Source organism: Akebia trifoliata, chromosome 9 (genome assembly GCF_017979445.1).
Source record: "Akebia trifoliata isolate Shusen 1 chromosome 9, ASM1797944v1, whole genome shotgun sequence".
Taxonomy (NCBI): Eukaryota; Viridiplantae; Streptophyta; class Magnoliopsida; order Ranunculales; family Lardizabalaceae; genus Akebia; species Akebia trifoliata.
The window spans coordinates 22,363,338-22,383,409 of record NC_141383.1 but is presented as its reverse complement, the minus strand read 5'-3'; the positions used below and the strand labels follow the sequence as shown (position 1 = coordinate 22,383,409).

Here is a 20,072-nt window from a genome sequence, read left to right as displayed (position 1 = left end):
ATTTTATGCATGCATTTGCTTTCATCTCTTTTACCTTCTTTAATTTTTAGGACTTTTTTTATTGGCCAAGTTAAAAGGTAACAACACCCTAGGGTGGATAGAGTGAAGTGCTTAACACTACCACCTAATTGAATCTCCTTATCTAGACTCTAGGTTGACTATTCATTTTTCATTAGTGAGTCACTACAATATCATGAAAAATCAAGTTTTCAAAAACATCTTTTTGGTGGTCATTCACACCATTTTTAAAAAATAACGACGGTGACCATAAACTTTCATAGTAACGAGGTTTTCTATAGTCAAAAATCATGTAGCTACACATACCAACTTTTATTAATAACACACTTATTTATATTATTTGAAATTAAAGGATTGTCAAAATGTAGACGAGTAAATGCTAAACTTACTAACTTAGTAAAATCTCAAATCCTACTAAGGGTCATTGAGCTCACCTTGTGGCATCCAAAAACATGATATGAAGTCACAAGGATGTAGAGAACAAAAATTCTATGAACTTAATTTTTTTTTTTTTCACCGTTAAATTTAAGTTTAAATTTGGGAGTTCTATAGACATCTATTTTCAAAACCTTGGATCAAGCCTCCATTTTTTTTGGTGTGTGTGTTGGATTTGAATTTTTCAATGAAATCTAGAGGGTTTTGATATTGGATTGCCAATTTAGTAATCATTTGAGCTCAACAACCCTCAATTAGATTTGAACTCTTACAAAGGAAAATGTTTTTCAATTAGAAAATGTCAAACTAATTTCATTGGACATCTCGTTGGTAGTGTGAAAAAATATATGTTTTTCCTTTATATACGAGTGAAAAAAATCAATGGTCTTGAACACAATGCCAACGTAATGTCCACTGAAGGCAACATAGAATGGTTATTTTCAATTAGATTGGCGTGTTACAAATAAAAGTTGTTGTGTTAACAAAATCTCCCTACAATAATTTTTTGGCAAAATAATTATTCACAAAAGAGTGTTAAAGAATCCACTAGTTTAAAGACATTTGTTTCTTGTTTGGGTAGAGTTAAAAGTCACCCCAATTCTTAATAAGGAGCCCACACCATATACCAATTTTTTTGTTTTTTTAGTCTTATATGAGTTAAAAGTTTCTGAATGAGCTGATTTTTTGAGAGGGTTATCTCTATGGTGAGGAGATCATCTCACAAAAAATTAATCCATTCTAACCCATTAAATCAAGTTGAAGAATTGTAAATTATCCATTTTTTTTGTAAACCACTTTTGATGGGGTTAATAGTCTTAGAATAAGTTGATTTTTAAGAAAGGATTGATTTTTGTTGAGAGCGCCCTTAGTAATAATTGGGGTGCGTCTAACACTATCATTTTTGTTTTCTTAATGACGAAAATAACCTTTCCCGACAACTAAACCTAGAGCACTATCCATCCAGCATCCACGGCGGCCTCCCCTTCTAACTCTACGAGCTATTTAAGAAACCCACTTGGCGCGAAAAAACGCCACCTCCTCTCTCTTTCTCTCTGCAACAATGAGCGTCTGCAAAACCCTAGTCCGTACATCTCTCTTCTCTCTGGAATCCAAAGTAGGAAGAAATAATCTTCGAAATGTTCCTTCGTCTCCACTTCGAAATCTTCGTTTGTTCTCTGCTACTTCACCCAATCTCTTTTTCTCATGTATTCGCTCTTCAAATCAGAGTAAGTCTAAAGCTAGGAGATTTCGCATCTAAATTTTTTAATTTTTTTAATCTTAAGTTCTCCTTATTTTTCTTTCATTCATCTTTTTGATGCATTTGTAATTGTGTCCCTAGGTTTAGGGTTTAATCCCAAAAGAGATCGTTCGAGATCGTATGGTTCAGTTGTAGGAGCAATTTCACAAGAATCTACAGATCTCTTAAACGATTCCATCTCAAGCAACACATCCGTAGAATCACTCGAAGATTCAACAAAAGATACTGTCGAAGAGTTGCTATTAAACAGAGATGACGTTGAAAGGTTAATGAAAATGGAAAGAAGATCTGAAACTGTAAGTCAGAGCCGTTGGTTTCCGTATCTCGATGAGTTTAAATCGGGAAATTCGATTCTAAGTAGTAGTGAAGTACTCGAAGCTCTGGATCCTTATATATTGGATGTGAGGAAGGAGAGGATGAGAAAGGTTGTGGAGAACAGAAGCTATTCTGTTTGTTTGGTGGTGGAAGGTCTCACTGATTTCGGGAATGTTTCGGCTGCGTTTCGATCGGCTGATGCACTTGGGATTCAATCGGTTCATGTGGTCTCCTGCGACAGCACAAAAAGGTGCAACCAGATTTGAGGTGAAAAGCCTTTGTTTTGTTATTTTTAATTTCAATTTTATTGCTTATGACCATAGTGACCAAGTTTGGATTTGGCAATTAATTGGTTTAATTTGGATAAATTCCAGGAAAGTTTTGGAAAAAATTGGGAAAATTTGGAGCATCATAGATATCATGTTGTTGGATATCTTTTCAAAAACCCATAGACTTCAACCTCCCTAAAAATCCTCTCTTGTTCTTTAGATTCAAAGGTTGAAGAAGTTAATTGTTAAACTGCTGATTAATTCATTGTTTTATTGATTTATTCATTGGTCCCTTATTTGGAGAACTTTGCTGAATTTTCTGAAAAAATCGGACAATTTTGTGACAGTGCTTATGACCAATTTCAATAGTTTTCTAATATATATGGGTAAGTACATGCTAAAGGTTTTTATGTGATGAACTGAGGGATAGTATGTGCATTGATTAGGAGTACTTTTTTAAATTGGATATTTTTATTTAGATGGATTCTTTGGACTTTAAGTGGTGTTTCCCACTTTAAAAAAAATATAAAAAAACAAAAAAAAACTCTTTACATTTGTTACAGGTATAGAGACAATCGTCATGTTAGCATGGGTGCTGAGAAATGGTTGGACATTGAACTTTGGAACTCCACCCAAGAGTGCTTTAAGGTGTTAAAATCACGCGGTTATCGTATTGCTACAACTCACTTGGGAATAGATGCGGTATTGATCTCTTTAGCCCTAATAAACTTTGCACATTTATGTTCTTATGTACAAGGTTTAACATATTGTTTCGTCTCGATGTTTTGGATTTCTCAAAAAACAAAACGAAACCAAAACATTCGAAACGATCAAAATATTTAACTAGGTCTTTCAAAGGATACCCAGGTCAAGGGACATGTAATCACTTTGAAAATACTTGGGTCTCAAATTTTATCCAAATATGAAGGGGGTTTGCCTAAATCCACAAATCTTTGAGAGGTAATTGCGGTCAAGTGCAAGTCATCTCCTCAAGACCTCTGTGCGATTGTATCATCATAAATATAAAAAAAGAAAAGAAAAAAGAGAAGAAGATTTAACCAACCTACCTTGAACTCCGCCGGCAGTGATCCAAGTAGTCTGAATCTCTCTCTCTCTCTCAAATCTGTATTTCTCAGGTTTCATCTCTTCTAGATCTTTTAGATCTGGATTTCTTAGATTCCATCTCATCCAGATCTTTTAGATCTCTATTTATCATACTCAACCTCTTTCTTACATATACAAGAGAAATTGCAGTTTTTTAACCAAAATACCAAAGTTCCGTTGATTATTTCGATTGCATGGGTGTTTCTTTCCGAAAAGTTGGAAAACCGAAACGTTTCGGCCAAAACAAACCAAAATGAAATTTTAAACCATGCGTACGTAGGGTGATATCCTTACTTAGTAAGAAAGTTGGACTCAGAAATTTACCTTCAACTTCTCCAGGACAAAATTTTGAAAAACATAATTCCAATGTTTTTTATTAAAATTTTTTTACCTTTAATTTAATAAATTTGGGAGATAGGTGAAAATGCTCGACTGCCTTTGTTTTACACTGTATTAAACACTGCAATTACAATTTTTTTTACCTTTATGTATTCATATCAATATTTTCATTTCTTTTATCCTCATTCTGGGGCCTTTGTTTCTTGATTGACCAATATTTGGCCCTTGAAATCAGAATTAATTATGACGTGATCTTGTAAAATTGTTACTTGATTAAACCTTAGTTTAATCCAACACAACAAACTCACAACACTCTAGAAGTGCATCTCTGCTTAAGTCACCTATCTAGTTCTATGGGCAACATTCCCACCCAAAATATTGATCAAAATATTTCTACAGAGTTTCAATTTCTAGGGCCTTAGGCTCACTGAAATAGAAACCACCCCCCCCCCCCCCTTGACTCTTAATGTATCCTTCCATGGTTCTAGTATTGTAAGTACTCCATATCCACTCTCCCTATGAATACTACGTATTCTACAAATAACGTACAAGAAGTATTTTATACTCATCATCTTTTATTATAGATATTGTTTATAAATTGAATAATGGGCAAAATTTGTGTTAGTTTGCATATAAATTATTGTTTAAGCTGTTCCCGAGGAACTTTTTTCTTAATTTCATGAGTTTCTTAGTACCAGGAAAGCTCAATTTCCCCTCTTCAATAATTATTGTAGTGGTAGAATTTGATTTTTTATTGTTTTTTGTTTTCTAGTTGTGAAATCATATTTAGTTCTTTCATCATGATGACTAAATAAATCTTCTTTTGGGTTGTTCCTAGGTTTCCATTTACGACATGGATTGGTCATGTCCAACAGCAATAGTTGTTGGAAATGAAAGTAGGTAAGCATTTTCCATCTTCCCTTTGCACTCACATTCCGCAAGGTTCAGATTTAAAATTGGGAATAATGTTATAATAATTATTAATAACAATCCAATCTACGGACACAACATCACACATGTAGCAGGGCAGGAGGCCAACCATATGATGTGTCTTAGAGAGGAGAACTTCATGGTTGGAAATTGAGCCAATCAAATGGTTTTAAATATCAATCCAATCAACAAATATTTGTCTGACGATGCTGAACTGTTGCCATTTCTGATTATCTGAGTGGATGTGATTGAAGATCATCCGATCAACTTGATATTGGCTTAGTGTATCTTCAAGGTTGGAACCATTGAATGCTCGGCCCAACTGCCCTGCATGTGGTAAGACGGAAGCAGGGGGCACAGATTGTTCACTTCCTAACTTAAGTATTTTCATTGCCATTAGATGTGTCATTGTATACAGTTTTATAAAAATGCTATGATTGACTATTTGAATCCTACAATTTGAATTGAATATTAACCCAGACGATTTGAATCTTATGTATGAATTCTTTCAGATAAAATTCGTACTTTTTCTATAATTAAAGTACAATTTATGATTGGAATCTTTTGTTTTTTCAAATCTTACAATTTGAATAAACAATGGAGCACATTTTCAGGTGAAAACAATGACTATTTTTTTCTATTCTTAGACCATGAATTTATGTTCATCCACACAATTTGAAAGATGTGACTTGAGACTGTCGAGGAGAGAACGATACTTGTTTAATTTTTATACGGATAGTTATGGAGCACTGAGGCATGTTATATATTCTCGAGATTTTTAAATGAGCCGTGCTAACTGACTCAAAAAAAAAAAAAAGATACTCAAATACACTCAACTGACGTGGAATGTGCAGAGAACCATATATTTTTTTTCCTAGAGATACACAAGGAAAAAATCTATGGTTCTGTGCACATTCCACGTCAGTTGGGTGAATGCGTATATCTTTGAGTCAGTTTAGTATTATTCTTTAGTTCATAAAGAAAAATCTTTGACACCAATTGAATCATATTCCTTACTATTATGCTATCGGTTATAATTCCGACAAATAATAAGGATAATGGTTGTATATCTGACTACAGGGGCATAAGTGACGAGGCTCTAGAGTTGTCTGCCTTGCATTGTAGCATTCCTATGAAAGGCATGGTGGACTCCTTCAATGTTTCAGTTGCTGCAGGCATCCTAATGCACCATGCTGTTTGTGATAGGACTTCTCGCCTGGTAATAGCTGAACAATTTTCTCAGACATGGAAGAATAACTAACTAAAATCATCGTGAAAAGTAGTTTACGCATGTATTATTGTTTTAATAATGATTTTCTGACGCCCCCATCACATAACCATAGATCATTTGCCTCGGGATACACTGAACCATAAATGTTTTCTTGTGTATCCCGAGGCAAATGATCTATGGTTCTGTGATGGGGGTGTATGTCAGGAGAGGGGGGGGGGGTCAGATTATCACAACTCTTATTATTTTCCCCCAATCAAGTTTTTTTTCTTCTTTTTGTCTCCGAATTATTGTGTTAGAGTAAAAGAGAGGTACTGAGTAGGATTTACAATTTTTAGAAACACTTGCACTTGATGCTTGTCTTATTAGTCTCATTCTCCGGTATTGGAGCTCAAATCCAGTATTGGTATTTCTTCATGTTCCGATGGCTTGTGTTTTAGTTTGGATCTTTTCCATTGGATTCCTTAAGCTAATTGGATTATTAACCAGCTGATAATTTTTTTTTTTTTTTGAATAATGCTGAAGTGACCTCAAGATTGGACCTCACATCGCACACCCTGGCGTGAAAGTGTATGGGGACCATAGATGTTTTTCCTCGAGATAAGAGTGAAAAGCATCTATGGTTCCTATCCATTTTCATGTCAGGGTGTAAGGTGTGAGGTCCAAGCTTGAGGTCACTCCAGCACAACTCTTTTTTTTTGGTCAGAAAACCTTTGAGGGAAAAGTTTATGTAGGATGTTTATATTATACTGATCAGATACATCTACTCCAGTATGTGGAAGTTAGCCAAATGACTCATATTTCATTTGCAGGGTTGTCACTGTGATCTAACATTGGAAGAAAGCCAAATTTTACTTGCAGAGTTCTCTTTGCGTCACAGCAAGAGTGCAATCAGCATTGCTCATGAGTTTGCGTTGCGGAAGGCAGGTGGGCCCATGCCTAAGCTTTGATTGGGACACATTATAATCTATAATCTTATCATGGAACACGATCCAACTTCATAACATCTTCCAGGTACTATACATTGTATGAGTTTCTTTGTTCATTTGTAGTCCCAAAAACACCTAAATTACACTAGTTTTAGGCAGCACTATGTCTTGATCCAGCATTGATGAATTACTGGTTTGTTTAAGTTGTAATGTACATTGGTATTTAAGGTTGAATGAAAAAGAGTCCGACTAGACTTACTAAGATTTCAACTTTCACCAAGTGTTGTTGAGCTCACCTTGTGGCATCGAAAAACATGATCCGATGTCACTGGGTTGTAAAGGACACAATTATACGAACTTTGGAAAAAAAAATTCAAAAAAATGTTATTTTTCACGTCTTAGGTTCAAACGCTTGAACCCATACTTCTTATGCTAACCACTAACTCTAACCATTAACCTGATTACCTGTTACTAACGACTAATCAAGCATTTACCTATATAAAAAAAAACAATTAATTTTAAATTTGGGTGTACCGTAGAAGTTTGGTAGCCGTCCATTTTCAAAACCTTGGATCAAGCCCAGCAAAGAAATTGTTTTTTGTTTCTTTGTTTGGGATCTGAGTTTTTCCATGTAATCTAGAGAGATGTGGTGTTGGATTGCTAATGTGGTAATCCATTTGATCTCAAGGACCCTTAGTAAGAGTTAAAATCTTACCGAGTAATAATAGAATTTTTCAATGAAATAAATCAAACCCCTGTTCCTACGAGATCATCTAATGATGGAATTGAGGTCCATCACTCAAGAACCTTACCCTCAGACCATACATGCAATTAAGTAACTCATTGATCAACTCAAGCTCGTTATGCCATTACAACGTGTGTTATTTTGATTGTTTAATTGAAATCAATCATTATTATGGTTTTATTTGATAGGTGAGTGGTTCGAGGATGATAAACATGGATGCTCGTCTGGATGTAAATCATCAAACCCCAAACCTGATCCATCTTAGTGTGATGCACATCAAGTGAAAATTGTTCTGTATACGTATCTCTTTGTTCAACGTATCATTGTTGATTGATTAAATTATAAAACAAACAAATGTTGTTTTAACAAATCTTTTGTTAGATGGATCAAATGATTCCGCTACTTTAATTGTTGCGACAATCCTTTCTAGAACTTCATTTGAGATCAGAACCAAGAAAAAATTTATCTTTGCTATTTATGAGAAACAAAACTAATAAGTAGATGTTTTTACTTCTGTGTCTTTTTTGATACATTTCAGGTCTAGTAAGTACACCATGTAGAGCTTGCAGAGAAGGTTAGCAGTTCCACCCATCATTCTTCTGTGACCCGAGCTTGAAATGAGTTTCCTTCCTGCACTCAAATAAGTAATTATCAAAATTGATCTAAAATAGATGTGAAAATAATCTTAAAAAGCAAAAGAAAGAAAGAATGCTGTCGTGCCGCCATGTGAACAGGGGAATCCCAAAGGGGTGACCTGAGAACACAAATGAATTGGAAAGGTTGTAGAAGAAGCATCACCACCACCACCACCACCACCACATGTGTTCTCAGGTATCACTCCTTTGGGGTTACTCTATTAGATGTTATATGGGTTCTTCTGAGAAAGAGAGAGGATGGGAATAGGGCTTGATTGCATGTTTGGAGTTGTTTCTGTGTTTTCTGTGTTTTCTTTTATAATGTTTGATATTAGACTTCAGTGTGTAATTATGTGGACATTCTCCCCCTCACACTGGGGAGGATGTTGTCATCTGCTTTGTCTCCATGTGCATTGAGTGTTGCCATAAAACGTACTAGTTGTTGGTGATAGTGACGTCGTCTCTTAGACATTGGACCACGTGTTGGTGGTAGGGCTGGCAAGGGATCGGTCCAAACCGGACTAGTACCACTCCAATACTGCTCCAAATTTTTTTTTATATACATTTACCCGATCCGATTGGATTATCCGATCCGTTTCATTTTCATCCTTAATCCGAAATTGATCCAAACACATGCATTATTTTCAAATTATCAATATTCAAACAAATTTAAAAATATAAAATCAACAATTTTAAAAAATTTAATTTCCAAACTACAAATATGGAGGGAAATCAAAAAGATTAAAAGATTTTATCTATACATATTTATATTAAATTTAAATATAAATAATACTTGACGCACCCAATGATCTTGTTTGTGATGATTGGAGAGAGAGATGTTCTCTAGAGAAAATGGTCAAGATGAATTTTCTGAGAAAATGTGTCCGAAGTTAGGCTTTTATTTCTTTACAGCATTTAAAAAAAAATAAAAAATAAAAAAAATTGGACCAAGTCATTGGTTTGACCAGGTTATATCGAATTTAAAGATTGGTTAGTGAAGAGTCAGGTTTTTTATTTTTTATTTTTAAATAATAATTATAAACATAAATAAACAAAGGAGAAAAACGCTTGATTTTTCTTTTCAAAATCACCCTTCTGTTCCGTGGATGTGTATCATTTTTAACTTCACTTGTAGGAAATTCTTGATTCTTTAAGTTTGTTTATATTGAGGGATTTTATTAACGTGTGTCCTAAGGGCATACGTTAAAGTGTAATAAAAACACTTTGAAAATTGGATTTTGTACCGAAAATCCCCTTGAAAATATTATGTTTTACCAAAATACCCTCAAATTATAATTTCCAAAGTGTATTTATTATACTTTAATAAACAAGACCTTTTGATAAGTTCAATAATTCAGTGACGATGGAATTTAAACCTAATTCTCTGGTGTCATTATCCAAAGACTTAAATAAGTTAGTTGGCTCCCTTGAAAAAAAAAAATCCTGGTCACGTGTTATGTGTTATATATTCGCACAAAAAATCAGCCAATTCTAAAACTTCTAGTCCTAATTTACAGGTTGAAGAATTGTGGGCCATCATATTTTTGTAAATCACTTTTGATGGGAAGATCATCCTCACAAAAAATCAGTCCATTGTGAAACTTCTAACCCATATATTGAAAAGATGTTTGACTCTCTTTAGGACGTTTGAACGCCACTCATATATATATATATATATATATAGGGACCGGATCAAGGGACAAAAAAACATATGTAAAAACAATGTAACATTAATAAATTTTCAAAATATAGGTTAGAAGTTTCGGATTGAGTCGATTTTTTGTGAGGATGATCTTTATGATAAAAAGATCATTCGAAAAAAAAAATCAGTTCAATCTGAATCTTCTAACCCCATTAAAAGTTATTTAGAATGTGGACCATCGATTTTTTACCAATAATTTGTAAATCACTTTTGATGGATTTAGAAGTTTCAAATTGAACTGATTTTTTATGAAGATGGTCTTCTCATCATATGTTTTTACATATGTCCCATGACCTGCCCCCATATATATATATAGGTCAAGATCAAGGGACATGTAAAAACAATGTAATAATAAAACAAATTCAAAATATAGGTTAGAGGTTTTGGATTGAGCTGATTTTTTGTGATGATGATCTCTATGATGAGAAGATCATCTTTAAAAAAATCAGTCCAATCTAAAACTTCTAACCCCATCAAAAGTGATTTAGAATGTGAACCGTCAATTTTTTACCAATAATTTGTAAACCACTTTTGATGGACTTAAAAATTTCAAATTGAATTGATTTTTTGTGAGGATGATCTTCTCATCATAGAGAACATCCTCACAAAAATTCAGCTCAATCCAAAACTTCTAACTCACATTTTGAACCACCATTGTTTTTACATATGTCCCTTGATCCGCCCCCTATATATATAATCCATCAAAAGGTCATTAATGAACAATTCTTACAATAATCATCCACAAAAGTTCCACTACAACTATTTTATACATAAGTTCTGATAATTCCTATTGAGTTTAATAATTCTGAATTTATAAACATTTAATACAAAATGAAATGGGAAGCATACATTTGAATACAACTTTGAGTTTCTCTCACCAAAGCTTCTGATAAAGTCATACTAAATAAACAAACCCAATTCACCAAGCCAAACTTCGGGAATTCTCGAATCAGATTCTAGTCGATTAAAGTCATTTCAGCGTTCCCAGTTTGCATTGCTGCTTTGGTGCTTTGTATGCTTAGACCACCACCTCCGTGCTTCTTCAAATCTTGGGCTCTGATGAACTCTTCTATTCTTGCCTTCAGCTCGATGTCGGGGATGAGCATGTCTTGAGTAAGATGAGAACGATTGAATGGATCGCTCTGTATGACATATGGAACGAAAATTAGGATAGTAGATAAGAAGAAATTATAAAGAATAATAAGAGAACTTCTATTGTCACACCAACTTTTACTAAATGCCACCCCAATATGTGTGCTAATTCTTTGGTGACTAGCCAATGAATTGGGGTGGCGTTAGCAAAAGTTGATGTCGCAATAGAATCTCTCTAAAATTGCAGTTAAGATGAGAGGATGTACATTATCACTCAGAAGATGCCTTTGGATGACAGGTCGATCAACTGTGATTCTCGAAGAAGGTAGGATCACGGGATCCTTCATTAACGTGTACTACAAAGAAAAAAAAGAAAGAGAGGTATCAGCTCTTTTTCAATCACAATGTCGAGGAAAAACATGGGGGAACGGTTAAAACATATGGGTTTTGATCAAAATTACAAACAGAATTAAAAACATACTTGAATTGGGTCAAGGAATTCCTCTGGTATCTCTCCAAGGGCAGCCTCAGCATCCATTGCTTCATAAGCTGCGGCCTTTGCTTTTGCACCAAGCTCGACAAATTCCTGAATTACCCTCCCATCTTCACCTATCCTTCGTAGAACATCTGCTGCAGCAGTAAACAACTGGAGCATATCCAAACTTGTCAGATTACATAAAACCGACACTTTTGATTTAGGCAAAAAGGATAAGCATTCCATTATTCAAAAAATTCAAGTATCGTTTGAATTACCTGTTCATTATAAGATCGACCATCCTTTGAGATGGCACTTGGGAAAATTCCTTCTTTATCTCCACGTGCCAGATGAACGTATATGTCAACAATCTACCAACAAAACATACACAAAATTAGTTGGGATGCCTTTCGATATGGTTAAAAGTCGACGAAAGAATATTATAGATGATAAATGGCAGGAATGGTCCCACAGTAATATACAATGTCAGATGAAGTTATTTGTTTTGGGAATCATGATGCCTTGTAAAGGTAACTGACATAGGGGGTCAGCACATGCTGACACAGACGTGTGGAGTCCACATGAGGAGGGTTCTACCCAGCCATATCTAGAGCATGATCCAGGACAAAATTTACTTTGATTAGATGTTTTTAATCACCCAATTAAATTGATTTAAACCAACATATCATGGTATTTTGTTTACAGATACTAATTATCACCCACACACGGTAATCAGACCAAAGACATACCCTGTTAATTAAATGTAAGATACAAAACCCAAAACAAGAAATGAGAAACATGTACGATGCTAACCTGCTTAAGTAATTGTTTTGGCTTGAACTCGTACTTTTCAGGGTCTTTCAGACTAAGGGCTTTTCTTTGGGGGCCAACTAGTTGTAACAAGAAGTAATTAAGCATATTGGCTACTCTCTCAACCTGGAAGGAGGAAAATAAATAAATAAATAAAAATAAAAAACAGCTTGAAATTGGGGAATGAGTAAGGTATACTAAGAGTATACTATTCCAAGGATAAAGAAAAAAAAAAGATTACCATTTCTGGAAGAAGGAAAGGAGCTGTAATCTGTTCTGAAGTAAATGCCAGCATACCCACATCTTCATTCGCCAATTTCATGTCAATTCGTATAATCTGGAAACATCCAAGAATGCACATTCATTTTAAACATATTGAATTCTAATCCGAGTTATTTCTTACTAGGAGGCATGTGAAAACACACATGTATCAAGAGGGCTTATTTGTAATTTAAAATATTGATTAAAGGGTTTTTGTAGTAGATTAGATAATAATAAAAAAAATGATATTTTTGTAATTTTGGAAACTAAGCAACATGATTATAGGGTCGTGAGTTGCAATTTTCTGAGGTTTTGACTAAAATGACCTTTGATTATATTAAATTTAAATATAAAAGTAGGGGCATTCATGACCGCTCAAATTTTGGCGTCAAACCACTTCTACTCCGCCTTCTCTCATTTATAGTAGTAAAGATTAGAAACTCCGATTAGCCTTAACCAACTACAGAAAACGAAACTTTAATGAAATCAATCAAGCTTACATTCTCTTGGGAGTGGAACTGACGGGTTCGATCTTGCCTCTCTTGAGCCGGTCTTCGCTCCCATTCAGCAGTATTAGACATCTCAGCCTCCATCTCTTTGAGTTCAAGAATCTTATTAAGACTTTCATCGAGAAGATATATGCTATCATTGATCAAGAAGTTCAAAAAGTTCAAATAAACCCCCTTCTCCTCTTCTCTAGCAATCTGAAACAATGCATACGAATAACTGAAATTAGTGATAGTGTCATGGAGTTTCATTCAAGTATAAACTTGGAACGCACAAACAAGAAATAGTCGAAACAAAACTTGTACTTTCAGAATTATTTACCTGCCTCCATCGACTCCGATGGCTAGGGACCTGCCATAGGTATTCAAGAAGTTCGGCAATATTATGACGGATGTTGAACTTGTCGTAGAACTGCATAGTTGGATAAATAAGAATCAAGTCGAGATAGAATTAAAACAAGTATTGATAGTTTCCATTATTTAAAGACAATTTTGGGTGATTGTAAAAGAGGAAATATGGTAAAGTTAGGAGGAGTATTATTGAAAAAGGGGGTAAAAGAGGAAAGGCTATAAGTCAGGTAGTGTGGATCCCACTCCACTTTAGCTAGAGAGGGATGTTTATAAACCCACAAAACTGTAGCGGGAGTGGGGGGGACCCACCGTTGTGTTTTGTTATAGAGAGATTCTATTGCTACACCAACTTTTGCTAATGCCACCCCAATTCATATGTAAATCACCAAAGAATTAGCACACATCTTGGGGTGGTGTTAGCAAAAGTTGGTGTGGCAATAGAAGCTCTCTTGTTACATAGATATGGATGATTATTTGAGACAATGAAAAGTAGGTAAAAGCCACAAAAATGGAATGAACTGTTAACAAAATAGAAAAGTGTAAATTGTTCTGAACTTATATTGCTTGGTATAACCATGTAACTTACAGAAAACCAAGCCAGAATGAAGGGAAAGAGGACACTCTTTGTTTACTTAATCTTTTCATTTTTTATTTTTAAATTTTTTAACGGATAGGGTTTTTAAATGAGTGTTCACAGTTACGAGTGTTAATGACCTGTGTATGAGAACCCGTAAACTCAATGTCAACATAAAGCTTCAGAAGATTCCGGACAAGATACTCTAGAGAGAGTTGATGCCCTTCAAAAAGGGTAGTTGTTGCAGGTGAACCACTGAAATATAAATAAACAAGATAAGAGTAAATATACAAATTAAGAACAAATAAAGTTATGTCTGATATGTACGAAAGTGGAAATTATCCAATCACCTTCTTTGTGGCATCCAGCAATTCAAGACTTCTACCATCTTTGCTCTTAGATATGGGTTTCTAATAAACTCTGGACTCGCCATGAACATGATAATGAAGTTCATGAAATCATCCTTGCAAGAAAGAAATGAACAAAATAAGATTCAAAGATGTTGAAGCTCATAAGATCATCTGTTGATTATCTAGAAGGCAAGAACATTTAAATTGAAGGGATAGACCTACCAGGAAGAACCCATCCAAAGCTTTAGGGATCCTAGAAGCAAAAATAAGCAATTCCATGGCATCCTCAACAAAGTGCTCGGGCATACAAGCAAATTCCATTGGGCAACTGGAAGGGAGAGGCATTTTAAACCCGCCCACATGTCCAACCAACCAAACCACCATTAACCTGTAGAAGGATAGTGCACGCTGAAGAAATGCTCCATCCTTCAAATAGAGGGAACAATTAGATTAGAAATGTTTATGATAAAAAAAAAAATGGTGATGTATGCAAAAGTTACTAAAAACTTTCTCATTAAGCACTATCTTAAAAACATTGCTTCAGAGCTTTCTGAAAATTTTCAAATAACAAGATCCAAAGTTTAGCCGATGTAATCGATAATCCAAGCTCACAGTTAACTACACAACATCAAAATTCTAGGAGACTGGTGTCCAATCAACTTTGAATTTCTGAAAATTGAATTAATGTTGAACCCACCAACAACTCAGAACTGGATCAACTTGTAGTAGGCAACTAAGTGAACTTCATACTGAATAAGAACTGACTTCTAAGTTTTAACTCAGTATCAGACTCACCCAAACCTTTTTTATTTTGAAAAAATAAAAATAAAAATTTCAAGCATTCACCGACCTGGGGAACGATTTCCCACCCATGGGGTGCTGTACTATCTAAAAAATTATAGAAGCTCAAACCGAAGGCAAAGTCATACAATTATACAAATTCACAAAATGAAGGGATGAAATGCCAACGTCAATGGATTAGTAAAACATTGGAATTTCACATACCCTCAATATTTGAGCCTCATAACAAAACTTCTCCTGTGTATTCAACTCAATTTCCTTCTCAAGGCGAGCTATATCCAGCTCAAGTTGTGGAGAGGGTGCTTGCCCCAACATAGCTTTAAATGTGGAAAGAGTATCTTCAAACCTCGACAAGTCCTGAAAGTTATTCTTAAACTGATTAGTTGTTTTTTTTCCAAAATAAATTCCATGGTAGAAAAGACAATGCAGAAGTTTATATAATAAAACACAATGGTGAGTGGGATCCCACTCTAACTATAGTTGCAGGGCATAAAGGTCCCACTCCAACTACAGTGGAGTAAAGTCCACACAACCCCACTTTTTGCCTTTCTTCTTCACCCCCTTCAACTTTATTGTCTTTCCTCTCCTCCTCCTCCCCCCAAAACCCTTTTTCAATAATATCCCTCCAATTTTATTATCTTTCCTCGTTTACTCCTTTAACCCCAAAGAAGATGTCCGCGATGTAGGCATGGGCAAACTCTAGTACCTTAATAAGAAAGTACACTCTTACCTGAACTAGACGCTTAAAGTCAGAAAATCCTTTCAACAAGCCCAAGTTGAGCACCCTTGCAGTCATAAAGAAACATTCACAAATAAATGTGTATTTGACTTTTCCACAACTCGACATTGGCTTGGCTTTAGAGAGGACAGAAGCTATGCCAGTACTGCTTCCAGAGCTAGTAGCTTCTTGAGATTGTAATATCCTGTTCTCTCCATCACTGTGTTGTTTGGAGCCATCAGTTTTCTCAGGGTTATCTTTATTGATCCATGCTGCAACTTCTTCCGATGATGCATGGAGAGCTGTCAACTCTCTAATACAAGTTGATCACAAATAATTATAAGGCAGTAAAATTAAAGAACCAAGAAAAAAAATCTATGCCGATATTGAGAAAAAGAGTCTCTCACCTAAAATCCAAACGGGTATTGTAAAATACATATTTTGGATCGATTTTATCTTTTTTTGTCAAATTTGCATCTAAGAAGGGATCACAAAGCCGAAGCATAACAGCACTGAGATTGATGAACATGCCGGAACTTGCACAAGATAATGGATCGACCTGCAACCAAATAGTGCATAGAAGCAAGTCCATAAAACTCAGAACATGATTGACTTGAACAAATATCTTTTTCGGGGAATCCAAAATGTATAGTAGCTTATTAACACAGAGTAGCAACCACATATGTGTGTATGCAGTACATAACTTTCCAAAAGCTTGAATTTTTTCTTGGTAAGTAGCCAAAAACTTGATACAATCATTATACCCATTCAAAGTGACAAAGTCAGGGTCTGGCAATAATTTGGCAAGAGAAAGCTTTGGAAAAAGTTGGGAAACCATCAAATAAATTAAAAAGTAAAAATAATTGTTTTAGTATAAAAATGTAAAAAATATATGTATTTTATCTATTGGATGAAAAAATAATATTTAAAAATCCTAAAAACAAAAATAATCACAGATGTTTTTCAAAAAATTGTCTATTAAATCAATTAATCATCAACTATTAAAATCGCAATTTTTTCAAAAAATCACAGATTTTTGTCACTATATACCCATTCATTGTAGAGGTTTCCCATACAATCATTCATCCTACTTTCTTTCTCTTGACGGTCATAGTTCGATGGCTATCAGCAAATGAAGCTAATTTTTCTGGGGATCTTGTTAGTAACACCAGCCAGAGCCACATATACTGGTTGCTAATGGCATATTGTGCTTATGGTTCATCTCCCAAAACCCTATATGTCCACTTGTTCAAGATACAATATTTGTTTCAAATCAATTTTTTTTAGTTCTTAAGTATAAAAAGATAACACCAAGAAAGCTAAAGAAGTCCAATTAGCAAGCACGTCAATATACATCTGTTTTGCCCAAAAAGCTTCTTATAACATAAAAATTATCATGCTCACAACAAATATTACCTGTATATGAGCCCTTGACGAGTTTTTCTCAACCACCTCAGCAAGGTACTCAAGAACGCTATCCCGTACATCTGTATTTTTAAGGAGACAGAGAAGAACTTCTCCGAGGCCATCATATAAGTTATTCATGACAGTCTTAATAGTTGTGAAGGAAGACAATAGATCAGCTGGTCGACGAGTTGATGCATCAGCAAAGCACTGTTGGCTGGAATACCCAATGAGAAGGATAGCAAATTATTGTAATCTCAAAGAATGTGAAAAGCAGGATGTAAGCAAAAATATAAATAATTTCTCAAGCAATGATGCTCGAAGATTCCTACAAATGACTTACCAATTTTTTTTAAATGCAATGGTTTTTCAACACATGGGATAAATATGCAGAGAAACATAGATCAAATCAGTCTCAATATCTAAATTAGCAGTCAGTTTTATAGAGCATCTTCACTAAGAGCAACTCCAACCGGTCTCTAAAACTCTAGATTTAGACATAGAGACTTCCAAACCTAACACCAACCGGTCTCTATTTTAGAGAAACCACCTCTAAATCTTATTCACCTTTTTTAAATACCTATCTTGTCCCCATTTTTCCATAAATGCCATTTTAACCTTCTTTTTTCCTGAAATATGTTTTAAATACCATATTTTTTGTCCTCTTCACTTTTCAACATTTCCAAGTGAACGAATATTGTTTTAGATAAGGGGCTGATTGGAGTTCAAATTAGTTCGGAGGTGAGCATCTTCTCTAAGTTTAGAGAAGTTAAAGAAGACGCCCATTTGGAGCCAAAATTTAGAGACCTGGGTTGGCGTTGGTCTAAGTCAAAGACAATGTTCTAAAATGGCATTTGTGCAAGGCATCAAAACATATAATGAAGCCTATCCATCGAAAAAATTTAGGACGTCCTTCGAAGATACTACTTATAAGTTATAAACATAGAATTGAAGCCTCAACACGAATGCACCAAACATTTTGGACACTCCAAATAACATAGAAAACACCAACAGCAAACAAATCTACAACCCTTTTAAAAGAAATTGAACATTTTCCATAAAGAAAGACGAAGAAAGAAATTAGCTCACCCAACATCTGGCTCACTCTTGAAGATAGTATGATCAGGAAGAGCGCTGACATGAAAGAAAGGACCCAATATACTCGTCATCTCAATAACACGACCATTCACATAAGTCCCTCTTGGAACCCACCACGGGTGATTCACTAGAGTTTTTGCCCCATTCGGATATTTAACCAACATCATCAATGCTCTCAAGGGCTGCTGAAAATTCCCAAGTGCAGATACCTTAAGCACACTTCCCCTCAAATCCTCGTACAAGCCCTTCAAAATTGGATCCAAACTATCCAAATCCGAGTCCCGAAAGAATTCATCTAGGAACCCAGGCACCGAATTAACACTACTTCCCCCAAACGCATCAACTGAGCTCGAAACTTCAGCGAAAATCAATGGAAGCAAAGGAGAAACTGTGGACTTATTCGAATAATTCTCATTGCTGGGAAACATGTCAGGATTGCCCAGATGGATTCGACAATAAGAAACGGCCAATTTCTTCGCCTGTTTGACAACTAATTCCATTTCAGACCTTAAAGTCTTGTCTTTCATGGAATTAATCTTCTTCCCTTCGTCGTAAGCACGACGATAACACCCAATCAAGTAAGGAAAAGGTGATTCAGAGACAGGGAACTCGCCAGAAAGGCGATCAATCAGAACCCGTTCCATCAAATCTCGACAAAGCAAAAGGGGTTTTTCCTCACTGAGAATTTCAGCTGCTGTCATCTCCAAATACACGATTCTAGAATCGTTTTCCATCGAGTCGATTAACGAGACTAAGAAAATTTTCCGAAGAATGATGTCTTCGACCTCTGCTGGTGATCTTTGAGGCTTATGAGTCGCCATGGAAGATCAAATTTACAGTGAAAAACAAAGATTTCTGCTAACGGGTATGGAGAATTAAAGGTTTTTAGGTCAAATTCTCGATCAAAAATTCTTCCTAAAAGTGAAAAAAATAGAAGTTACTGAATCTGCCTATTGGAGATTAGGATTTTAGAAATAGGGTTGGAAGAAAAGATTAGAAAGGATTGCTGATGTAGAAAAGAGAGATTTTTTTATATAGGAGTATTAAAAATTAGGGTTTTTGGAGTCCGATTTGGAGAAGGAGAGATGAAATTGGGCGGATTTTGAAAATTGGGTATTGGAGATTGGATTTATTAAGAAACAATTCGGATTGAAGAAGACAACATAAGTAATTGTAGCAGAGATCAAAGCATGCAAAACGAGTTCTTCGTTAACAAGGAGAGTTTGTAAAGCAGTCCAATACAGTTTCGGATTGCAGAAATTGCCTGAATTTTTTTTTAATATTACCCTTTTAAATTACAAAATTACCCTTTTAAATTTTAATATTTTGACCCTGAAAAGAAAAACTTTCCATGTTAACTTAGATAATTCAAAATTATAAAAATACCCTTTTAAATTTTAATATTTTGTAATTGAAAAAAAAAACTTTCCATATTAACTTTCTAAGGAAAGTTTCCACATCACGTGGCATCCAAAACAATGATATGATGCACCGGCGATTGAACAAAATTAATAACTTTGGAAAAAAAAAATATTTTGGAAAAATTACTTAAAAGGACATCGATGGATGGACGGATTTTAAAAAAAAATAATCCCTAAGTTCATTTAATAAGTTTTTCTTTTAAAATTTTTTTTTTCTTAATTTTTGGATGAAAATCAATCAAGAATGATTCTTTTAGGTTAAAATTATCTAAACAAATCGTTATCTCAGGTTTTTAGTTAATCT

At 34.8% G+C, this 20,072-nt stretch overlaps 2 protein-coding genes across 4 annotated transcripts; one reads left to right on the top strand and one right to left on the bottom strand.

Moving 5' to 3' along the window:
• Positions 1 to 1,422: 1,422 nt before the first annotated feature.
• Positions 1,423 to 8,739, top strand: LOC147394710 (tRNA/rRNA methyltransferase (SpoU) family protein). Of its 3 annotated transcripts, none has more exons than XR_015181797.1 (7): positions 1,423 to 1,679; positions 1,793 to 2,276; positions 2,859 to 2,997; positions 4,577 to 4,638; positions 5,749 to 5,887; positions 6,709 to 6,910; positions 7,759 to 8,739. XR_015181797.1 is itself a non-coding variant. In XM_086454776.1 (6 exons), exons 1-6 carry the CDS (start codon positions 1,514 to 1,516, stop codon positions 6,844 to 6,846), a joined length of 1,128 nt encoding a protein of 375 aa, XP_086310902.1. In that variant the 5' UTR covers positions 1,423 to 1,513; the 3' UTR covers positions 6,847 to 7,219. The 3 variants fall into 3 exon arrangements, 1 of the variants encoding a protein (XP_086310902.1); XR_015181798.1 differs by having other exon boundaries at positions 8,109 to 8,736; XM_086454776.1 differs by lacking the exon at positions 7,759 to 8,739 and having other exon boundaries at positions 6,709 to 7,219.
• Positions 8,740 to 10,630: 1,891 nt separating this feature from the next.
• Positions 10,631 to 19,603, bottom strand: LOC147394709 (U-box domain-containing protein). The gene is made up of 16 exons (XM_086454775.1): positions 18,339 to 19,603; positions 17,262 to 17,466; positions 16,253 to 16,404; positions 15,858 to 16,158; positions 15,332 to 15,484; positions 14,549 to 14,752; positions 14,327 to 14,439; positions 14,117 to 14,231; positions 13,374 to 13,463; positions 13,046 to 13,249; positions 12,526 to 12,621; positions 12,288 to 12,410; positions 11,753 to 11,845; positions 11,481 to 11,645; positions 11,266 to 11,355; positions 10,631 to 11,049 (listed from the first exon to the last, which is right to left on the bottom strand). The coding sequence occupies exons 1-16, from the start codon at positions 19,166 to 19,168 to the stop codon at positions 10,864 to 10,866; spliced, it is 3,120 nt and encodes a 1,039-aa protein (XP_086310901.1). The 5' UTR covers positions 19,169 to 19,603; the 3' UTR covers positions 10,631 to 10,863.
• Positions 19,604 to 20,072: the final 469 nt, after the last annotated feature.